At 33.8% G+C, this 23,566-nt stretch overlaps 3 protein-coding genes across 3 annotated transcripts; 1 reads left to right on the top strand and 2 right to left on the bottom strand.

Annotated features, from left to right (window-relative positions):
* Nucleotides 1-1,603: 1,603 nt before the first annotated feature.
* Nucleotides 1,604-2,497, bottom strand: LOC148308492 (uncharacterized). Its single transcript, XM_088261600.1, has 2 exons — nucleotides 2,098-2,497; nucleotides 1,604-1,999 (listed from the first exon to the last, which is right to left on the bottom strand). The coding sequence occupies exons 1-2, from the start codon at nucleotides 2,313-2,315 to the stop codon at nucleotides 1,642-1,644; spliced, it is 576 nt and encodes a 191-aa protein (XP_088117726.1). The 5' UTR covers nucleotides 2,316-2,497; the 3' UTR covers nucleotides 1,604-1,641.
* Nucleotides 2,498-2,970: 473 nt separating this feature from the next.
* Nucleotides 2,971-15,000, top strand: cdm (importin-13-like protein cdm). Its single transcript, XM_088261619.1, has 17 exons — nucleotides 2,971-3,334; nucleotides 3,492-3,659; nucleotides 5,691-5,807; nucleotides 5,894-6,009; nucleotides 6,088-6,243; nucleotides 6,394-6,601; nucleotides 7,281-7,553; nucleotides 7,871-8,062; nucleotides 9,583-9,844; nucleotides 10,440-10,639; nucleotides 11,009-11,170; nucleotides 11,787-11,945; nucleotides 12,206-12,343; nucleotides 12,433-12,649; nucleotides 13,147-13,284; nucleotides 13,704-13,920; nucleotides 14,698-15,000. The coding sequence occupies exons 1-17, from the start codon at nucleotides 3,182-3,184 to the stop codon at nucleotides 14,807-14,809; spliced, it is 2,988 nt and encodes a 995-aa protein (XP_088117745.1). The 5' UTR covers nucleotides 2,971-3,181; the 3' UTR covers nucleotides 14,810-15,000.
* A 3,601-nt stretch (nucleotides 15,001-18,601) lies between these two features.
* On the bottom strand, nucleotides 18,602-21,306 carry shams (glucoside xylosyltransferase 1 shams). The gene is made up of 4 exons (XM_088261620.1): nucleotides 20,974-21,306; nucleotides 20,590-20,887; nucleotides 19,803-19,995; nucleotides 18,602-19,446 (listed from the first exon to the last, which is right to left on the bottom strand). The coding sequence occupies exons 1-4, from the start codon at nucleotides 21,144-21,146 to the stop codon at nucleotides 18,965-18,967; spliced, it is 1,146 nt and encodes a 381-aa protein (XP_088117746.1). The 5' UTR covers nucleotides 21,147-21,306; the 3' UTR covers nucleotides 18,602-18,964.
* Nucleotides 21,307-23,566: the final 2,260 nt, after the last annotated feature.

The raw sequence follows: 23,566 nt of genomic DNA, 5'->3' as shown, positions 1-23,566 counted from the left end.
CCACAAGTTGTGTAAGTTATATTTATGAATGCGTTTTGTATTTATTTACGTTTTATGCAAATTTTGTATTCTCGTATTTCTTTTGAGATGCCCTCTGTCTCTCACACTAAATTTCTCATCATATTCTTTTTTTTTAAGTTTCACTTCTATCACATGTATGACGCTGCACACTATTTTTTTTAAACAATTAATTCAAATATCTTTATGCAATATTGCAAAGCTGCATTTTCGAAATTTGATCAACAGTGTGATAGATAGATCCAAAAATGTTTGATTAATATATTTTTCAATCCGTCATATTGAATCATAGAAGATGATTTTAAAATAACATTAATCAATTTAAAAACCATTTAACCTTAAACCTCAACATAAAAAATCTTTTTAACTTTGGTTGAAACCTGGTGATATTAATAATAATTAAATTACATGGTGTCACAAAATCTAAATTAACAAATACTTAACACAACAATGGAGTTTAAACTATATTAATAATATTATGTTGGTATACAATAGTTGACTAGTTCAAAAGTTAACTTGATACATACATGGGGAAATTATCTATAAGCAATAAGATCATCACTATTCCAAGATTTTCCTGATAGTGTGTTGTAGTCACATTTACGGGTCCTCATTAGGTGATAATACTGACTAAAACACAGTAGACATAATATTATTACAAGATACTATCACTTGCGGAAGTTATCCTCACTACATATTACCATCCCAATGCCAAAATTAAAAGAAAATATAATTCTGTGGAATAAAAAAATCTATATGGTTTATAAAGAGATTCAAGAAAGTGGTTCTATAATGCCTTAATCTCGATATTGTCAGATTTTGACTGAGCAATGAAGATTTGAGGGTGGCTATAAAAAAATATTGTGCTGTGACTGAAAACTTATTTTTAGCTGCTAGATAGTTTGGTAAACTTTTAGATGAAACATAAACAAAATAGTTAGGTACTTATCAATACAAACATGACTCATTTTGATAACTCCACCATGAGAAAAATTGGCAAGTATTCAAGAGAAAAAACGATAAGATATTTTTTTAAGTACATAAATATTAAATAAAAATTATTGAGCGTAACAAATAGGATGTCCGTACATTAAAAATAAATATATCCTAATTTGCATTTTTTTTACTTGAAGTAAATACAAATACTTAAATATAAATAAGCACAGAGAACAATTATGTTTACAATTTTTGTGACATGGACATAAACAAAATAAAAATATTACTTGACATTTACTAGACAGCCATAAAAATTATATGTGGGGAACAATTATATCGTTTGATGTGGTATGTATAAAAGGTTGTTTCTTTCATTAAAAGCTTGTTTCTAAGTATTTTAAGACAAACTGGCACCAATTAGTGTGCAAGTCTGGCAGATTTGCACACTGATTGGTGCCAGTTTAAATTACAAACCAAAAAATGGGTGTAGTGAAACCTCAACATGAGAAAAAAATTAACATTGATTTCGTGCCTATTTCATGTCAATCGATAATTATCACAAATTACTAATTTTTAATGAATGACACTTTATATATATATATATATATATATATATATATATATATATATATATATATATATATATATATATATATATATATATATATATAAATTTCAATATTACATTTATATTTCAATGTCATATTTTTCTTCATCACTTGGAATAGTCTCATCTGTGATATCTGCCATGAATTCAATATCCTTATCTAAATAATTGAAATAATCTACAGCAGAGTATGTGAGTATTCCTCCGCTAATGAACCCTAATGTTGTAGATATAAAGGGTCTTCTTCCGACCATGCTGCGGATGATCGCCCAAAATAACACACTTCCTAGGACAAACATAGAGCTTCCCATGAAAACCCACTGAAACCTTCTCCCGGGAGCTGTACCGGACATGTGTGGCCTCCTCCACAACCACAGTCCTGCTCCGCTGATTGAGCTCAATAAAAGTATATTTGTCACATCAGTTCGAGGAAAAAGTCTGGAATTAAAAATAGTAACACAAATTAATGGTCCCAACTTTGTATGAATTGTGAAATACCACAACATATTTGATTAATGAATACTATTTTTACTAACCTAGTAAATAAACTTGGATTCATCACGTTGAGAGATAAAGCTGAGTAACCTATCAGCCCTTGAAGTGGCATATAATAGTATAATATATTGTTCCTGGTAAAAGGTTTAATTTTTATTCGGCCAATTGCACTCCATGGGTCATCTGTATGAATAGGTGGTAATTTTATACACATCACTGATGATTTAAAATTACTGAAGTAGCGATTAAAAGACTCCATTTTTCATAAACGATAATTTGAAATCGAGTATTCTATAAATAAACCGATTTATCACATTTAAAGTCAAAAATTACTTGTATCAAAATTGTATTTTCATTTCACAATATTCTTGGCAATCACCCGATTTTAGATTGATAGATATAAATATAAGCACTATCAGTAATGTCAGCCTAATGTCAGTTAGTGCAATATCGGAACGATTCGGGATCAATCGGAAAACTTTGGTTCGGAAAAACAAGGGGCTAGAATTTAACGAATAATATTGGAGGATTTTTTTCTGTCTCGATTTGAGATGAAACATCATTCATTTTTATACGAAAGAAGATGGAAGTTTGAGCAACCCAGGGCTTACGAGCTTACGACCTGGTACTTGGGTGCATACCAAATACACAAACTTCATATAAAAAATTATTAAGAGAGTATTTAAGCCAAAAAAACGTTGTATCCAATGATGGGTGAAGGTCTGCAATGCCTTGCGGTTTTGATCCCTTCAGCAATATTAGCCCAAATATTATTTATGCCCATCAAATTAATTTACGGCCCACATTTTTTCGGATTTGAAATATTAGGTACCAAACAAAATCGATCCTAGTTCTTACCTTCTTAAAAATAATTTATAAGGTAATATTTTTTTATTACTCTAGCAATAATATTTCTTCTGTCAAAGTCAAACAAAATAGGAAAAGGAAAATATTGTACTGGCGATCGCTGGAATGTAGAATATATATTTTTTGTTGATCAGTTTGCCATGATACATTTGTTTTAAATTTACTCACAAACTAACAAGTTAAAAAATTCTCGTTTCCGTTCTAAGAAATGCTCAATAGAATGTAAATTTATGTATGTCTTCATGAAAGGGGGTTATTATGGATTACACAGCGCAGAATTTAGAACATGCGGTTTCTGTATTTTATTCAAGCGAGCACAGTGACAGAGCTGAAGCGCACAAATGGCTTACAGCAGCGCAACGATGTCCAGAGGCATGGAGCTTTGTTTGGGAACTTTTGCAATCTCGGAAAGTGAGTACTTATTTTAAACAGTTCATAAAGCAAATTGTGCAAAACACCCTTTACTTGTTGGGTATTTATCTCCATATTCTTTTTTTGACTTATTATTCAAATGAATGGCTTAGTTGTATTTTAATGATTTAAAAAAAAATCTGCAATACATTTACAGGGGACGGAAATCCAGTTTTTTGCTGCCACCACTCTTCACACCAAGCTTCAAAGATGTTGGGCAGAAGTCCCCCCTGACAAATATGGAGAACTTAAGAACTTAATCTTAGGGGCAATTGCAATGTTTTCTCGTGGCCCTAAAATAGTTCTTAATAGGCTTTGCATTAGTGTAAGTAATTTAACCGCCATATGGAAAAATATAGTATACAACAGATGCAATATTATAATGTGAAAGTGAGGTATACAAAAGAAAATGGTTGCAACATGGTTGAAGCTTATACAGGGTGGGACAGAGCAACTTGCTTATTTGGTTATTAGATCAAAATAATGAATGCAGAAATATATGTTTTATTCTCTGAACACCATAAATTACAACATTGAAAGTTTACGTTTACCCAGTTTTAAAGATTATGTCAGGTAGATGGCATCCATTATTCTAATGCACTGCATTTGTCGATTTTTAAAGTTGTTTCACCTCTCTTTAGCATATCCACTGGTATGTTGACAATAGCTTGAAGAATAGTGTTCTTTAAATCAGGCTCTACAACCTTTTCTTACCTACGACACACTAAAATTCTACCTAGTATTCCGCGGCACACCAAAAGCTAAAGTACATAGACCATTGAAAAATTATTTTATCGAAGTAATTATTATCCGCCTCCGTACTGTAATAGTCAGCACGCTCAGCTACTGTTCTGGAGGTCCCGGGTTCGATTTCAAGGGGAAGAGGTCAAATAAATATAAATGATTTTTTCAGTCTAATATTTATTCAATACTGGCCCCTGTCCTGGTACCCGAAGCGGAGGGCTAATCACCTTTCCTTCATGTGTTAACCATCAAGATAACACTGCTTTTATATGATGCAGTGCCCTATGCCCTATTGGGGTGCGGATAAGGGTTGAGAGAGGGAGCATTATTATATCCTACATTTTGAAAAAAAAACAATATTATGAAAAATAATTTGTCATCGTGTATTAAATACATAATGTATATGTCATTTCCATTGAATTTGATCGCGGCACACCTGTATTAGGCTCACGGCACACCGGTTGCGGAGCACTGCTTTAAATGATTAAGGGTCTTAGGATGATCGTTGTAGACCGTTATATCCCCACAAAAAGAAGTGCAGGGCATTAAATCAGGCGACCGTGCCACTAGCCACGGCAGGTTGCCTCTCAAGGAGATGATCCGTCCTGAGAAGTGTTGCCGCAAAACAGTCATTGATATTCGCGCTGGAACCACACTTATCCTACACCCATTTCTTCAAGTCATGACAGAAAAAACTCTTGAATCATATTGACATAATGGTCTGAAGTCACAGTCCAATTGTTTTCTTAAAAAAAACACGGACCAACTATTCCAACTCGCAATATGCGTCAACTATCATAATGTTAATAAAAATTTTATTAAACAGTGTTGGATCTATCAATGTTCAGCAATGTCGATTTTGTCTTGGTGCTGCTATCGACATTGACTATGCCATGTATGCAAATTGCGTATTATATTATTTTATCACTTTTTCCAAAAAATAATCACTTTTAGAGATGCGTAAACACAGGTTGAATATACATGAATACATGTATCACTGCAAAATAAAAATCATAATGTTTTCATTAATCGATTCGGCATTCACTTTGTGGTAAAATCTATCCATTTTTAATTTAAGTTTTACTTAGTAAATGCCACTATTTCTTAAAATCTATTGTGACACGTGTTTCGATGCATTCCGCATCGTTTTCATACGGTGTTTGAAAATGATGCGGAATGCATCAAAACACGTGTCACAGTAGATTTTAAGAAAAAGTGGTGTTTACTAAGTAAAACTTAAATTAAAAATCATAATGATTACTTGCCTATCTATCTATTACTTTTAACCCACACCCAATAGCGCATAGAGCACTGCTTTGTATAAAACCAGTATTATATTCATTGTTAATTACATTAAGGCAAGGTGATCAGCTCCGAGCTTCAGGCGCCAGTCCAGGGTAATTAGGGTGAAAGATCTCTAATATTCATTTTGACCCTCTGTGAATCAAACTTGAAGCCCAGTACGCTAACCAAACACTCCAAACACAACAATGTGAAGACAGAATAAATATTTATTATTAAATATTAATAATAAATTTTAAGAAATTAAGTGAATATCTTATGCTGTATATTTTTTCTGTTGTTTAATAGGTATACATTTTTCTCATTTTAGCTGGCTGCTTTTTTACTGCATCAAGGTGGCTGTGGATTACTAGAATCTGTAGAACCTCTTATGTCTTCCGATAATTCAACAATTGTTCTCGAAATTTTATCTGTAGTTCCGGAAGAGGTAATTATAAAACTAAAAAAAAATTGTTTCGCACTCACAATGTTTCAAATGTTTTAATTCACTTTTTTATTATTTATTGCTTTCAGTTCCATAGTATGACAATGTCGGGTAACAATAGGTCAGTTGTCCGCCATAACTTAGAACAAATGACACCGAGAATTCTCGAATTAGTAACTAAGAATCTATTTGTCGATTCTCAGAGGTACATTTTTTTCTATGTATGAATCTTTATTTTTTATCACTTCTACATCATCTCTTTTAGTGTGTGTTTTCATTTTAGATCAATGGTTAATTCTGAGGAATGGAATAGAAAAGTCAGCGTATGGCAAAGTTCTTGTCAATGTGCTAGTGCATGGTTAGAGCTTGGAGGAGTTGTTCCTACTGAATGTTCTTCCGTCTTTGCCGCTTCACTGAGAATCTTACATGCCGTATATTGGTAAGTATTCTTTCCAAAACTTAAACTCATGTTTCAATCTCCACCACGATCGTAAGTGACTCCTCTGAGGTACATATTTTGTAAACGTCTTCTTCAAACCTCTAGAAATAGTAAAGCGCGATATTCTTAGAGCATTTGTTTACATTCCAGGGGCCAGTCTTCGTGTCAGTCTGAACGTAGGGAGTTGTCATCCACAGAGTTTGAGGCGTGTGAGAGCGCTCTGGGGGTAGTCAATGCCACCCTTTCTCAGGCAGATGCAGCCAAACATTCCAACTCTTGTCAACCACTATTAAGAATGTTTCTCGATGCTGTTGAACCAATCCTGCTCATCGAAGATGTAGTCCATACGTCAAATGATGTGAGTATTTTTTTTTAACAGTTTCCCCATTTTTCTAAAAAAATTTATTTAAATTTATTATTACTGCAATTATTTGGTTACACTGAGTCTGTCTACTTTGAGTTGTATAGTTTTGTATTTACTTAAAATAGAATTTAGATTTTTTTTAAATCAATAATTTTGGTTTTGAAACTAATCCATCAATTTCTACCTGTACTAGTTAAAAAAAAATCAATTATATGTCTTGTTTGTAGATTGTTGTTTGTTTCCAATACCCTATTACGAAGGCTATTAAAAAAATAACCCCTCCTAATTTTTTTTCTTCATATAAAACCATATTAAAATCGTCGGGAAACTTGAAGTTTTTACTGTTTTTCTATGTAGTCTCCTTCCCGTTCGATGACCTTACGCACCCGCGCCACGAGCTTTTTGATCCTTTCTTCATCAGACCAGAATTTGTGTTCTTCCAGGTGTTTTTTAAGCGCCAAGTTATAAAAGGGGTGGTTAACAAGATTCCAACCGAAACAAGCACAGTCTTCCAGGCCTTTCCTCATCGTGGACTGTCGTTGTGATGTGGCATTGTTGGAGATCTTATTTTTTTTAATCTCCCTCGTATAACGGTTGCTTTATAAAACACCGTGTAATATTATTTGAACTGCTTATCCTATGGTTTTAAATTAATATTGCATTATTTAAACAGGAATTAGTTGGTGCAATCTATGGTGTGGTGGTTGCAATAGGCGAGTGTCACGCTCAGTGGATATGTTCAGCTTTAGCAGTGGAAGAGACCTCCCACCAAGTGCGAGTGAGGGCGGATCCCGAGGGGGACAAGCAGGCGAGGGGGAGAAGGGAGACGCTACAGAGTGCCGAAGACCTTGTGCGACTGATCCTGCGCTGCTCTGATGCCCCGGGGAACTATCCTACCCAGGAGACCCACTCGCAGTTGGCATTTGGATTTTGGTATATTTTGCAGGTATAAAACAAATTACATAAAAACTCACAGATGGAAGACACCATTGTTTTGAATTTGTCATATATTCATTTGCCTTGGCTAGAAAAATGTATGATTTTAGCAGTTAATTTTCCATTCAACCTTAGAAAGTATTATACATCTTTAAATGGAAATTTAAGATTACAAAATACTGTATATGAAAGCCCTGAACAAAAAAAACAGCATTATGATAGCCGGCCACTCATATTTTTCCAAAACATTGCTTATGATAATCCGAGAATCCTCAATTTACAAGCGTAAATGTACTATGCTAATTAGTAATGTTCATTATTTGACAGGACGAAGCTTTAAGAGATATACCAGAAAGTGTGGGCAGTGGATGTTTTGTAAAGATCGCTCTTCGTGGCTGGTATGAGCAGTTGGCCAATGCTCTATTGAGGAAGTCTACCCTGCTCACTCCGCCAGCAACCTACTCCGCTGAGGATGCAGAACTCATGCGATGTTACCGCCAAGACATAGCTGATATTTTAGTATGTGAACATTTTTCTTGGCTATGAAATTTATTAAACAAATCATTTTTAAAATATTATTTCAGAAATCTATAAAATCTCATTGCAATAAAACTTAAAAATTTGCCATAGAACTTTCTGATAGAATTGCCGTCAAACAACCAAAATAACATATTTTACATTTCTTACGAGACAAATAATGTATGTACGTTAGGTTAAAAAAAAAAAATTGAATGTACTTCAGTATATGTTCTGCAAACAGAATATTTAACCTTTCTGGGAATATGGAAGTAAATGAACATCGGTGCGAATTCTCTTCAAAGGAGTATCGATGTCAATTAATTTTGAAGTCCATCTGTCAGTTGGTATGCAACGTATGGCAATGACATCTGTGGATATTTATATGTAATTTCATCATGAAATAAAATGTTGTTTTTTATTTTATTTATTATTTTTACATAATTTCTATCTTTATAATACATAGATTTCATGAAAAAAAATCATGCAAAATGGACTCATTTCCTAGAGGAAGTCGGATATCAATTATTGTACTCCCGGAACGATTAAAGAATCATTTTATGTAAAACATTTTTATGATAATACCTGTGTGGTCAAACGGATCTGCGATGCGAAGTGATGGGACAAGTGAACAAAGCTGCAGCCATCTCAGGATGCCTGAAAAATACTACATGGAAAAATCCTGAGATGAAGATCGGCAGCAAAATCAAGATTTACAAAACTTGTGTCCGACCCATCATGACGTATGGAATCCAAAGTAGAGCGAACTCCGTTGCCACAAAAAACGCGCTTAGAGCGTCAGAAATAAAGACTCTCAAAAGCATATCAGGGAAGAGTCTTCGAAATAGAATAAGAAACGCCAGGATCAGGGAAATATGCGAGATCGAAGATGTCGTTAGGTGGGGAAGGCAACGAAGGAGACAATGGTATGCGCATGTGAGGAGAATGGAACCATCCAGACTCCCCCGCATCGCACTGTAAGGCCAACCACATCTAGCTTTAAAATATTCAAATCAACTGTGTGTATATATATATGTATGCTTGTTCATCTACATACATTTTGTTAATGCAATGGATCATTTTCATGATGTGTTATTATTCAATGATGTGTTATTACTAATAAATATAAATGAAAAAATCGCAATACTGTTGGTGACATTCTTATTGAAATCTGTAGAGAAGTAAGGGAGGTATTAAGGTTTAAATTTTAGATATTTGAATAAAATGAAAAACGGACATCCGTATACGTTATCAAATTTTACATCACCGGATGGATCCTAAAATGTCTCTTTATAGAAGTATAATAGTAGTAGTGTGGATTGTTGGTTTGCCACTACACTACCATGGGGGGCTGGGGGTTGTTAGGGTTGGCCATAGACATGAACAAATAGAGCCGCCAATAATACTATTGATGATATCGGCTTCAACACAAAACGAGTCTTACACAATCCTTTATAGGTTGAGTATGTTAAATTAAATATTCCTCCTGAGTGATAAAACCCCATTCCTAATGTGTTATATAGCTTTACTGCTACGCGGTGTTGGGGCCTGCCCTGCTGGAGCAGCTGGGGCAGCTCCTGGAGCAACTGGCGGGGGCGGTGGGGCGGGAGGGGGCGGAGCTGGCGGCCGCACAGCTGGAGGCCGTGCTGCACGCACTGCACGCGCTCGGGGAGGCCGCCGGCGCGGGAGGGTGCGGCCCGCCCAGCCTGCTGCTGCGCACGCTGCTGGCCCTGCCCTACCACGCCACCCACCACCAGCTGCTAATCACTGCGCTCGACTGTTTTGGTGGGTTCTATTGCCTATATTTAGACTTGATGTGAATTGATGAGATGAATGTCGGAAAAAGCGCCCATGACAAAAAAATAAAAATGGAAACAATACTACTATCTCGCATTTCTAACAAGACAAGCTATTTTTTTCATGATTTTAGAATATACTATTCTAAACAATTTGTAAGCATTTTTTAAAATGAATTTCTAGGATTTAAATCATGATTTATCAAAGTCTTTTAGGAATAGATATTTTGTTAAGTAAAAAATATCAACAATTTTATTTTGAGGAATAGACCGGTCCCAGAAAAGATGGGCTGACATTGTCCCATTGTGGGTAAATGAATTGAAAAAACCCAAGCAATAAAAGTCTGTAAAAAAATTAGAAGAGGCCTACATCCAGCAGTGGAGAGACAGTTGACAAAGAAGAATGTTTATTTATGCTCCTTTTTATTAAAATGATTTTAAAATCCTTGTTTCTGAGTTTTCAGAAGGGTCATCATTGATTAATAGAAGTCTCGGTATTTATGGTTTCGCTATTTGCGACTACAGGTTGATATGGAGGGATGATGGTATTGTAGGGTTTTATTAACAACAATGTGTGTGTATAGGGGCGTATGCAGAGTGGCTGGGCAGCGAGGATGCGGGGGAGGTGGCAGGGGAACTGGTGGGGGGCGGCCTGCGCGTAGTGTGCGCCGCCCTGCGCGTGCCCGGAGCTGCGCCGCGAGCCGCTCTGGCACTGCGCTCCCTAACGCGTGAATGCCGCTGCCTTCTGGCCCCACACGCTGTCACGCTACTCACCGCCATTCAGGTTACTAATACTTATAATCTTATAATCATAATAGTGTAATGCAGGCAGGCGCCATGGCATATTTGGGTAGATGCTCGACTGCTAAGTTTTTTTTTTACTCGAATATCTTTCACCCTAATTATCCTGGACTGGTACCTGAAGCGGAGGGCTGAACAATTTTCCTTCATGTGTAAACAATCAGGATGACACTGCATTTATATGTTGCAGTGCCCTTTGCATTGGGATGCGAATAAGGGTTTGAAGGAAGATGAATCCTTACTATCCTACCTGCAGACAAGCCTCCAAAAGCCAATTTCTTTCAAAACAAAAACAAACAAAAAACGTAAATAAAATTCATTTCGACCCCTATTGATATGAAATTATTTCCAGGCTGGTCAAAGTGGCGGGGGCTGGGGAGGAGCCGTAGCAGTAAAGGTGATGGAAGCTGCCGGAAGTGCCGCGGCCACCCTCCCCCCGGACACGGCAGCCCCTCACGTGGCCGCTCTTCTCGCCCCCCTGCTTGCCACTCTGCAATGCACCCAGCGCACGCAGGTCTTATTCAATACTTATTTTAACTTAAACTTTATATACTTAATATTTTTTTATAACTTTAACGTTAGGCCCCGTTCAGATGGACAGCCAAAGCCGCGTATCTTGCTATATTTTATGACCTGCTAATTTTTAGCTTTAAAAACACATACAAGCGCTGCAAGGTAAATTATAATAGACCTTAAAAAGGTAATATTTTGGTAGGCAACCAACCGAAATAGATCCCAAATAAAGAATGTAACTTTTAGTAATTTAATTTATTATTGTATTATTGAGAACAATGATTGATCTCCGACTTTTTCTGGAGAGTGGGTTCATTTTACATGAAAAAATAAATAATAAATTCACAAAATCATGTTTACAAATTAATTATGAAGATGGAAATTATGTAAAAATAATAAATAAAAAACAACAGTTTTATTTTATGACAAAATTACACACAAATATCCATAGATGTCATTGCTATTCAACGTAAATGAACGTCGGTGGAAAATTCGCACCGACGTTCATTTACATCCATACTCTCGGAAAGGTTAATATAATATGTATGCAGTTAATAAACTTAAAACCAATTATGTATAATATAAACTTTAGTCAACATCTAAAAAATTGGTTGTAGTTATCCAAGAGTGAGATGGAGGAATGCGGGTGCTCCCTGCGCCAGGGTGCTGCGCTACTCGGTGGCGTATGTGGCGGGGGCGCCGAAGCGGCTCATGTGCCCCTCTCACTTCTCATGCCCATTCTGCCCCACACTGCGAGGCATCCCGCCTTAGCTGAAGTAATTATGCATTATGTACTCTATTTTTCTGTTTAGCAACAATAATTGCTTAATTTTAATGTTAACATATCTGACTGATTAACTTACTGGATAAAGAAACTGACCGGCAATCTGAGGATCCAGATCTGGGGTTTTATTTGCATTCTTCCATTATGGTAGAAGGCAAATAAAAGGTTGTAATATATACTCGTACAATGTGTATTGTAAAAGTATTAAAGCAATATTTTCATACTAATTATGTTAAATTTATGTTTTTTCAGCACCTGTTTGCTTTAATAAAATTAATAATCACAAATTTACTGGACGAATGTATACCATTGCTACCAGATCTCATTAACATTCTGAATATTGGTTTGGAAGGAGAACCACATCCATCTGCCATAGATATAGCCAAATTGGTAAGAGTTTTGTCTTTTGGAATACAAACTTATAAACATTTTTAATTCGTAAAGTTTTATATATATTTTTTTATATAATTGAATTTCAGATATCGCTCATGTTCCCTGATGTGTGTGGATCTGTATTGAGTCTATCTGCCGAGGCGGTAGTCCGGGAATGTCAGTCCGGATTGGAGAGAGGGCGCTCTCTGTCGGAACTCTCTCCTCTCCTGGACTCTCTGTTCTCTGCTTTGGCAGCAGCTTCTACTAAGAAACCGCAACTTCTAGACTACATGCACTACCAACTGCAAAATATTATACATTTAGGTACTGAATACTTTCAATTTTATATGTTTTTACTTTATAATTGTTATATTTTGTGCATACATTTGTATCATATAATTTCACACCATTGAAACAAAGGTGATGTATCTTTATAAAGAGTATAAAAACATGATTGAGACCTCAAACTGTGTTAAGCAAACGATCAGGTGTTTGAGTATGTGGATGGCAAAACTGTTATTTGCTCACTTTAAGTTTTTGAAAAAATAAACAACATACACAAAAACACACCAAACCACAGATTTTTTTCTCATGGATGAAATTTCGATTAAGTAACAGTGGTGATTATCCAAAGAAGCAAATAAACATTTACCCTTTTGTTCCATTACTTCTTTAATTAATATTAATACATATTACACTTTATGGAATCCTCCTATGATCTTGATAACAATATGAAAAATTAAATGAAAACTTTTATTTACATTTACTTATCATTTTATTATTTCTAACTGACAATAGTATAATTTTTGTTATGCACAAAGGAATCCTAGCCATTGGGTTACCAGAGCAAGGACCTTGCAGATCTGGTTGCTTCTTCCTTGCCCAGCTGGCGAGGGTCAAACCGGCGCAGATCCTGCCACAAGCTCCCGCACTTGTCGAGCGCACCGTCCAATGCATAGGTCAGCCGGAAGTCCTTTTTTAATGTTTCGTAATAATTTTCTACCTCTCATGATTTATATTTCATCTAACTTACCCGTTCCCAAAGGGAGCAGATGCTTACAGATGCAACCGAACAAAGTACATACTGATAACTTTCATTACCACATTCAATATGATTTATGTTCTTTGATTATCTCGGCCATTCATTTGTAGTTGTTTTTTTCTGGATTATTTTGCAATTACACTCTCCGATATTAGTCCAAACAATGCAATGGCGGCTGTAAAAACAATTATAAATTCAAAAAATTATAGTAAAAAAATTGCAGCTACTTGCACTACTGGATTGATACTTGTCGGCAGTAAAAGGTTAAAACATAATTTCAAAAAACTTAATGCATGTTTGTAATTATGTTGTTTAATAATATTCTTTGGTCGTCAGGCATCTTAACTCCAAGATCGCACATTGACCCATTTGCTGAAGTGTTCCTGGGACTAGGGAAGGCTCAGTGGGAAGAGCCAGGTGCGGGGGACCAGGAGGCTCTCCGGGGCCCGGCCCAACTGGCCACTTGGTTGAAGGATGCCCTGCAACATCCCGGCTTCCCCACCGATCTCGCCACACCGCAAGTCAAGGACAAGTTTATCAAGGCTGTTATTAAGTAAACTTCATTTCTATCTATACTCATTTATATAAATGTATCCTTTTGAATATGCTTTGGGCATATTCAACTTAAAGAATGAACAATTCTATTATTCAGCCAATAGCATAATTTACTTCATAAGGTCTATTTGAGCCGCATGTTTCAAATATGTACATACATATACCTTACATTTTTCTCTATCAATAAAATGATAAAATTGTTTATATTTAAATTGTATGAACAAAGTCTGAGGTACGATATCATACAGTTTAGGTGGCCAATTCGCCAGTCTAAAATGTGAAAATAACTTCTCACAGAATCAATCTCTCAATAGAGCCATTGTTTCATGCGCTGTCTGGCAAGTAGTGTTGTCCTGTTAGAACCAAATGTCATCGAGATCTCGGGCTTCTTTTCAGACAGCAAATAGTCTGTTATCATGGCGCGGTAGCAGGCACCATTCACGGCAACGTTGTTGCCAGTGTCATTTTTGAAGAAAAAATGTTGCAGTATAAGAAATTTAAGGATAAAATGTCAAACAATAATGAATAAAACTACCATGACAGTTCAACGTGACTCAAGCGTGATCCGTCTAATTGGAAAGTCTATTGAAAAAAAAGATCATAATGAATCACCCATTATTTGGATCTATTTACTGTGTGCAGATAATGGGCACAATAACGATTGTAAGTTCGGGATTATTACCAGAATGGAGACAATATAGTATGAGGGTCTCTGATTACGTAAGCTCGATAGACCTTGGTGCGAAATGGATGATTAAGTATTATTTGTCCCCAGGAATCACGGACACAAGAGGCGGTTAATAGAAACCATAAGAGAGTTTGCTCTCGCATGCAGAGGACTCCTCGGGGAGTATGGGAAGATGACGCAAACTACAAACCTATTCTAGATCTGTCTCCAGCCCCGCAGATCCCCGACCTCCAGACTGCATTGTGCACATGTACCTTACCAAATCAATTCGATATTATAGCATGTAAATGAATTTCTTTCTTACCTGACCTAACTTTTCAATAACTCCTTTTTATTTATTGAAAATATTTTCTATTTCAATTATATGATTTTAATTAAAAGAAAACCAAATAATTACTGTGTTTTCTTTTCTCTTTTGTTAAAAAAAAATGTGTTTCATTTTCATGATTCTTGGTAGAGATTCTAAAGCTGATTTGGTATGGGAGACTACCACGTTCCATAATTTTTTATGTGATATAAAAAAAACCTATATGATAGTCAATTTGTGAATGTATTTTTTCTTCATTTTATCTTTCACTGCTACATAGTATGTATATAGTCAATACAGAGGAGTAAATAATAAATGCTCAATATAAATTTCAATCAATTCATGAATATTTTAAAATTTTAATTATTGTATAGCAATAAAAATAAAACTCATGAACTGTTTTGTCTTTATTACTTACAGGTTAATCTATAAAATGGCCAAAATCATCAGGATTTACTTAACAGGAAATAGTCAAATGCGATAATTTAAACTAATTCACCAATTCCACAAATATATTTTGTATTTCAAATGTACACAAAAATCATATTTTTAGAATTTGAATATCTCCATTTTTAAACCATTTACTTTTTTCTTTCTTGTGAGCAAACCACAGAGGGTTTGGGCACTTTATGAATTAAGCCACAGGTTCCTATTCTTTTTTAGTCTAGCGCCCCCCTTTCAAAATTTATCAGACGGGCGGAAGGAAATTACCAGAATGTACCCCCTCATGGAGAGGGAGGAGGAATAAAAATATATTTCCCTCTTTCCAACCCCCTCTTCAATCTCCTAGGGCCTCTAGTACCCCTAGAAGATCTATCCAGCGCCAGCTGGGGGCAGTACCGTCTCCATTAGAATCCATGAGAATTAAGCAGACGACAAAAATAAAAACAATTGTATTCGGTCCAATATAGTAGACCAATTTATAAATCTAAATATTCATGATTGATATCTAGATTTATAAATTCGAGTTAATACCTCTCTGTGATCAATATAAAAATTTAGGGAGAGTGATATAAAATGTGTTAATGGAAATATTTTAAAAATCAGTATTTTTTAATGACAATTTATTCAAGAATTTCATTTAAATGTAATTAATCTTACTAATCTATTTTTATTACCAGACTGGTGAAATAAAGTTGGAATATTTAATTCAAAATTTCATTATCAAACATTTTTATTAATTTCATTACATTGCTATATAGGTAAAAAGTAATTTTGTTTTAAGTAGTGATGAAATACTTAAAAGAGAAATGAGGTTCTTAAAATATATAGGACAAAATTTTAAAAATACAAATAAATTAAAACATAAAATTGAATATTTATTACAATTTTGTATTTATAAAAATGTTTGCCATAAAATGAATAATTGACTTAGGAAATCTTTGTTTATTGTTGAGTAATATTTTTTTATGTAGGTATGTATGTATAAAAATATAAATATGTACATTATCTCTTCGGCAATTAAGGTAAAAATGTGTTCAGATGATTTTTTGTAACATATCGACATAAAATATCTTAGTATCTTAAAACCAAAAAAAAAAGATATTTAAAAAAAGATATTGATTTTTTTTACAGTATAATAAATTTGAATATTTCCGACGCAATGAAAATGAAAATCCTTAAAGGAAAAACAGACATTATTATAATAATAAAAATAAAACAAATTACTTAATACATAATGAGTGGTAGCATTTCATTATTTTTATTGTCCACGTCTACTGTGTAGTGGTTAGCTCATTTGACTACCTTGCTGGAGGTCCCGGGTTCGATTCCCAGGGGGATCAAAATAAATGTAAGTGTTTGTTCACCCTAATATTTATTTAATATTATCTTGGACTGGTCCTGACCCCGACCTGAAGCGCAGGACTGATCACCTTGTCTTCGTATAATAAACAATCAAATTAACATTGCATCAATTTGATGCAGTGCTCCATGGACCATTAGGTGTGAATAAGGGTCAGTAGAAGTAGTAGTTTTATTAATGCATTTTTTAAAAGTTTTATACAAAAATTGTAACGAGACAAGCTTCACTCGAGAAATATATTTAAATAATAATAATAATAAATAGAAAGTTTAATTTTTTATTTCCATCATATATAATGGATAAAATGTAGATCACACTCAATAGAACATGTAACATGGAACTAAATCTAACAAAACTGGTAATTAGCAACAAATTGATCGGTTGGACTGTTAAAAATTGTCCAACATTGTGTATCATTATACATATATATAAATAAATAAATTTAGCGATCCATCTTTGCTAAAATACAAGAATCACATGGCATTGCTAGTCTTGTACATTATTTCATCATATTAAAAAAATATATAGGCCAATCTGTGAATATAAAAAAATTCTCCAGATTACCAAGAACTAGCTAGCTTATGTATAAGCAGGATATTTAATCTGCTCTAAACATATTAATAATGTTTTTTGTTCATCAGTTTGCAGTGTGCAAAAAAGTAATTACATAATTAAAACAATGCAAAAATTAAAAATTGTATGTAGGTTCTCTGAAAACTAAGCTAAGAGTAGTAAATCAAAATTTTAAATATATGTTGAAAAAAATCAACTTGGTCAGTACCGCTTATTATTATACTATATTGTGACACATGTTTCAATACACCCAATATCATTATCAAACACCGAATGCATCGAAACATATGTTACATTATACTAGTGCAATAACTCGTGGTATTTACCAAAGTAATTTTAAATTTAAAAATGGATAGATCAGCCAAGTAACTGTCAAATCCATTAATGAAACAGTAGACAAGAATGTAAATAAAACATTTTAAATGCAGTAATTGTGTCAACTACCTTGAAAACTGTCAATAAGTTATTTCGTATTATTTGTACAAATTTTAACGCCAAGCTTTACACCAGTATGGCCAGGATTTCAGTGAGGTAAATTTCAATGAACCTAAGTAGATTTTCATATCATACCATGAATTTTAAGAACCTTTTCAACATTTTATTTATGCTTATTAAAAATTGGTAACTTTGCTATAATAAATCTTGCTTATTGAGGATTGCATTAATTAGAACCACAGCAAGTGAGCGATCAATGTATGTTTTATAGAGTTCATACTTGAGGTCTAAAGATAGTAAATGTAATGATTTAATTTTATAGTACATGAGCCTAGTTTAGTAAAAATTTAACATGTTTATACAAAGCGAGTAATTTGAATTAAAATATATTTAACAATAAAATTAAGTACATTTACAGTATTTGAGGCAAACATGAGCTAGATAATAATAATACTCTTAACATAATACTCGATGTAATTTTTTTTTTCTTAATTTAAATTAATCTTAAGGGTGGCTGGGTTTTGGCAAACTCAATCTTTGTATAAATAAATTAGATAAATGAGAAAGTGACAATAAAGATAATTAAAAATAAAATAGATATCGATATTTTAAAGAAATATTAATATGTATTTTATTTACATACTGAACAGCTGAATAAATAGAATGAGCAATCTGGAATATTGCCACAATAAATGCTAAGTCAGTGTCTTTACATAAATGAATAAATTAAACATTCTGACTTATTAAAGTATAAAATCATTTGATAACTAACCTAATTCTATACAATTTCATAGAATGGGAATATATGTACAGTAATGTAGCTTAGTGTGCCATACGGGGAAATCTACAAAATTTAAACAGGAAATTACAAACAAAAAAAATTATTGCTGTAAGCAAAAGCAAAAGCAGACTATAAAATTGAAGATGTTTTTCAGAAACATAAAAGTACATATCATTTTACACGGTATTTACTTTGATACACTGAAAAATGTATCATATTTTTAGTTTTATCATACAAAATACTGTGGGTATTGAATTCTCCAAGGGATTTTTTTTGTAATGCAAAAAATCATTCCTTCCATTATATAGTCCCAAATGGTTTTCATCTTGATTTCTTTAATTTAAAATGAACAAGCTTTTCCTATGGGTTGGATGTTGTACGTTGGATATACTAAAGATGAAAATAATTAAGATTTGCAAGTATCATCACAATATTAAAATATAAAAGGTAGATTTTAAGATTCAACCGTTTCAGGCTTTTCTTTTTCCAGCACTTCTTTGGGTATTTTAGTAAAAACACTAAGCATTTTCCCGCAGTTGGATTCAGAAGCAGATTTAAGATTTTCCAATAGCGGTTCGAGGAATTTCTTTACCGGATCCGATCCCAGCTGGTAGTCCCTGGCGGCCTTGTGCACGGCGCTGAAAGCGGGTTGTTTGGAGAAATGGAAAGCACTCCGACTACCGTGCAGCACTCTAGCTCCGTGTTTGGCGGCTGTGGGACATGCAGAACCGTACGTGCACTGATCGGGACGATAGTTAGCATCACAGTTTAGAAGGAAGAGCTTGTCGGAATGGTAATGGAATATTATATTGATGATGTCTTGGTCTCCCCACGTGAGCTGAGTCTTCCACTGGTGGTACACGCTGGATACATATTCCCCCCATTGGAACGATCGCATTCTCGTCAAATTCATCAACATAACACCTGAATTTACACCTAGAATATAAATCCAGAATATATTATAACAAGCGCGAGGGTACTTAAAAAATTTACACACAGCGAATGTTATTACCAATTATGATAGCGTATTAGAATAGCACAATCACAGTTTTAAGAAAGATATAGTGTCGGGTTGTGGTCCCGTGATTAGTGTTGCGGATTCCTTAAGTCAGAGTTTCTCGGTTCGAGCCCACTCTACCACATTTTGATACCTATTTCTTATAATGAGCCGCTTAGGCTCACAGAAATAGCATGAAATAGAAATGTTTGTGTAAATAATAAAAACAAATATATTCCTCTTTTTTAAATTAAAATTAATACTAAAATAAATATAGGAAGGAATAAGGTATTACCTAATTTTCCATAGTATGGATGTTTGGCAAATCGACTATACCATGACACATTAGGATCCTCGTGTTCAAATGCAAGAGCGGCAATTTGTGAAGAATTAAACTCCTTGAAGTGTCTCCATAATGATTCCACAGGACTAAGGAATAATGTATCAGTGTCCAAGTAAATTAAAGAGTCAATATCGGGAAGTAAGGCCTGGAAAAATAAATACAAACATTAGTTTGGAATAATATGTAGGCTTATCCCTAAAGTGTCAAGCTCCATCCGGACATTTCAGAAAATTGTAAAAACATTACAATTTAACACGACAATTTTTTTTTTATTGATTCGAACTTTATTATATTCCCAAGTACAAATAAATATTTGTATATTTATAAATGTATATAAATTTCGCTTAATGGTGATATCATAATGTTTTAACAAAGTACAGTAAGTCCTGATAGTGGAGTGGAGTGAGCCACTTGAGCGAATAGAGCTGACAATAAGTATGTTTCAATTGTTTCTCTTATGACTGGTTGATGTACACAATTATCGTAAGAGAGGTCAGAAGAGAAAGTTAAGTTTCATCATGATTCGTAAAGAAGACTCCGTAGTGATAGCTGAAATGTCAATGCAAGTAAACAAGGATTCATATTCTAGTAATACATTTGACATAAACTTTTTTACTTAAAAACTTGTATCATACTCTGCGATCAATTTTTTTATGAACAGTTTTTCAGAATGGAATGGAGACTAGCATGTTCAGCAATAGCCGACTGTTATCTGCTAGTAGATAAATAATATACTAACCGGTAGAAAAAGTCTCTGGGAAGCGCACGGTTTAAACAATTTACGCCATTCGTCCGCATCCTTCTCAGGGAAGCTTAACTTCATAATATCAAACTGAAATGATCCGTTGAGAATTTGCTGCCATTCGCTGAGTTTCTCTTTAAAGTCCAATATGAGATCATCATCAGCTATCACAATAAAACGCAATCGGGATTTGGAAGAAAACAAGAGACATGATTTCAGTAATGTCAGAGTCTCCTCCAATCTCTCCCCGCAAGCTACAACTGCCACAACTAATTCTTCATTTGTTTTAGTATTTCTAAAAAAAAAACATACAAGAGTGATAGATTAAAATATTAATGTGTCCAAATTCTGTTTTTTACTTATCTTTTAAAAAAAAAATACCTGTCAGGGTAGTATTCCATTGACACCGGCCTATTCGAAACATCATAATCTACCTTTGGGCTTTCATATGATCCGAATATACTATAAACATATTTAAAAATAAAGTAATAAATGTATATCAAAAAGAGACCCAATAGAATTTTGCCGATGTTGTTCCTTCTTATAGAGATCATGTTTTAATCATTTTCAAAACTATCCACGTATTTTATGATAAGTAAAATAGCGCGAAATAATAACATCTGATAAAAAATCACAAGACTAACGCAAACGTCACTCGTTTTCGGCGTTTACCACTTTGCAACTTAACAAATTTTTGACGTTTGTCAAAACACTAAAATGTTACCATAGTTTAAAATGGTGTAACGTCACCCACGGCTATATTAAAAAAGTGTAGGTACTTACTTAATGAAAAAAATTAATGAATCTTCACACCAACACGAAACGATTATTAAATTTAAAATATTATAAATAAATAATAGATTAGCCATTGATTGAAATTTAAAAACAAAGTTGGTATTGAAATTATAAAGATAAATATTATTATTTTCATCATGAAAAAGAAACAAACACATAACATTTATACTTATTGGATAGACAAAATTTGGGTGGCTAATGCCACACTTTTTACTTTTCAAGGAAAAAATGGCAGGAAAGTGGAAAAGGGTAGGAGAAGCATAGACAGAAAAGAGTCCTGGCTTCTAGATATAAGAAAGTGGAGCAGGTTCAGCATATTAAGAATTTCTTTACCTTGGCTGGAGATTGTTCAAGATACTCCAGTATGGCGCTTATAATAAAAATAATAATGTGACATAATACAAATCATCGACTAGTTTTTCAATATAGAAGAATCTTATTCAAACTGTAAATTTTATTTCGACGTTTCAAGCTTTCTTCTTCGTTGGCTATGTATATAGTCTTATAAAAATTTTGTATTTTTATCAAAGTTATATTGATATCTTAACCATGATGATGATTCCCCTGAGGGGCGAATTGAAATCAGGTCAAATGACTCTGTAAATACAGGGTTTACGGCCTGTCATTGGATAGTTTAAGTGATCGCTTTATCTTACAAAGAGTACTAAAATAAAATTATAGAATGTTTTTTGGGCTCTACGCAGTTGGGATTTTTGAATATATAATTTCATTATTGTTAGGTACGGTTTCAATTGCTTTTTTTCAAACATTTATTTCATATTATACCTACCCACAATGGTACAAAGGATATGTAAGAAAATCATGCGATATATATTAGGCCTTACGCCGTTGATAACAATATTTATTAGCATTTCACAACCAGAGATTCTAAGCGTAGATTTGGACACACTTAAAAATAGTGTAGAATAGAATTTTTGTTACAATATATTGTTTATTTCTTCAAAAGTAATATCTAATATCATTCCTGCTTTTTCAGACTGACCAGAATTCTATTATTAAAAAAAAAAATAAATTTCAACGATTTTCTCTCTTGTGACACACGAAGAAACAAAAAGCGGATTTTCTCCGATTCATCCATTGCGGACTTGGCTCGTTTTGGTATAGAAAGACACAAATAATCAATACCAAATGTTGGTGATTTCCTTTTGAGTTGTGGACCAAATGAATTGACGACCTCTAGGTACATTCTGATACTTTCTTTCCATTGTGTTGTATAATATTTTATCCTCTTGTTACCTTGCTATCAGAGAATTATTGCTGATTGCCGCCACTTTCCCCTAAATTAGATCCTATTCAGAGATGATTGAAATCCTTTGGATATCGCTGAGCGATCTATTGCTTTGTGTAATTGAAATTCCTGGCAATATGATATCACATAATAAATATACAAGTATTTCTGTATATTCGGATAGGACTCAATCTTCTATCAGAGTTTTTTTTAATATACACTTTTAAAAAAATAGACCAGCTTTTGAATATAAATCATCTTCGATTTTTACTTGATGGATGATTAAGTCCACTCGATAGTCCCTTAGGTATCGAGCAATATATACCTACATATTAATGTAGCATTTTTTGACATACATATTGATAAAAGGTATGAAAATGTATTGAAAAATTGAGTTGATCAAATGGGGTACTCTAAGGCCAGCCTAAGTCTAAGTCATTTGAATAATGTTATATTTATTGTTCAGTTTTTCTAATAAAACTATGCTTTTGAAAAAAATATCCAACAGTTCAAAAAAAATTCCAAACGTGAGATATTTATTTACCCGTTACTTTTTTTTAAATATACGTTAACACATTTAGAATCTTTGCAAAAATATACATTCTAATTTTATAGTAAAAATGTACACCCATTTAAAAAAAATCATTCTGCATAAGTACGTGTCTGTAATATTCTTCGCACACCCCTCCCAAATACCTTATACGTGCTTTAATAAAAATAACAATAATGGATGATTTATAGAGCGCCATTTTCGTAAAATACTACCTGAAGGGCGTTTTAATTAAATTGTAAATTATTGACCTGAGATTCAATGAACGCAAAAATAGGAAATGATTTGAAAAAAAAGATTATCTCACTCTCGTACTTTCTTACTGCTAGTGGAACAGAATTCCACGCCATCAGGCCTGAAACAGCAAATGCACGTTCACC

The sequence above is a fragment of the Brachycentrus maculatus genome, unplaced genomic scaffold (genome assembly GCF_059751285.1).
Source record: "Brachycentrus maculatus isolate JH-2025_06_01 unplaced genomic scaffold, ASM5975128v1 h1tg000160l, whole genome shotgun sequence".
Taxonomy (NCBI): domain Eukaryota; kingdom Metazoa; phylum Arthropoda; class Insecta; order Trichoptera; family Brachycentridae; genus Brachycentrus; species Brachycentrus maculatus.
This window is presented reverse-complemented; position numbering and strand designations above follow the sequence as displayed.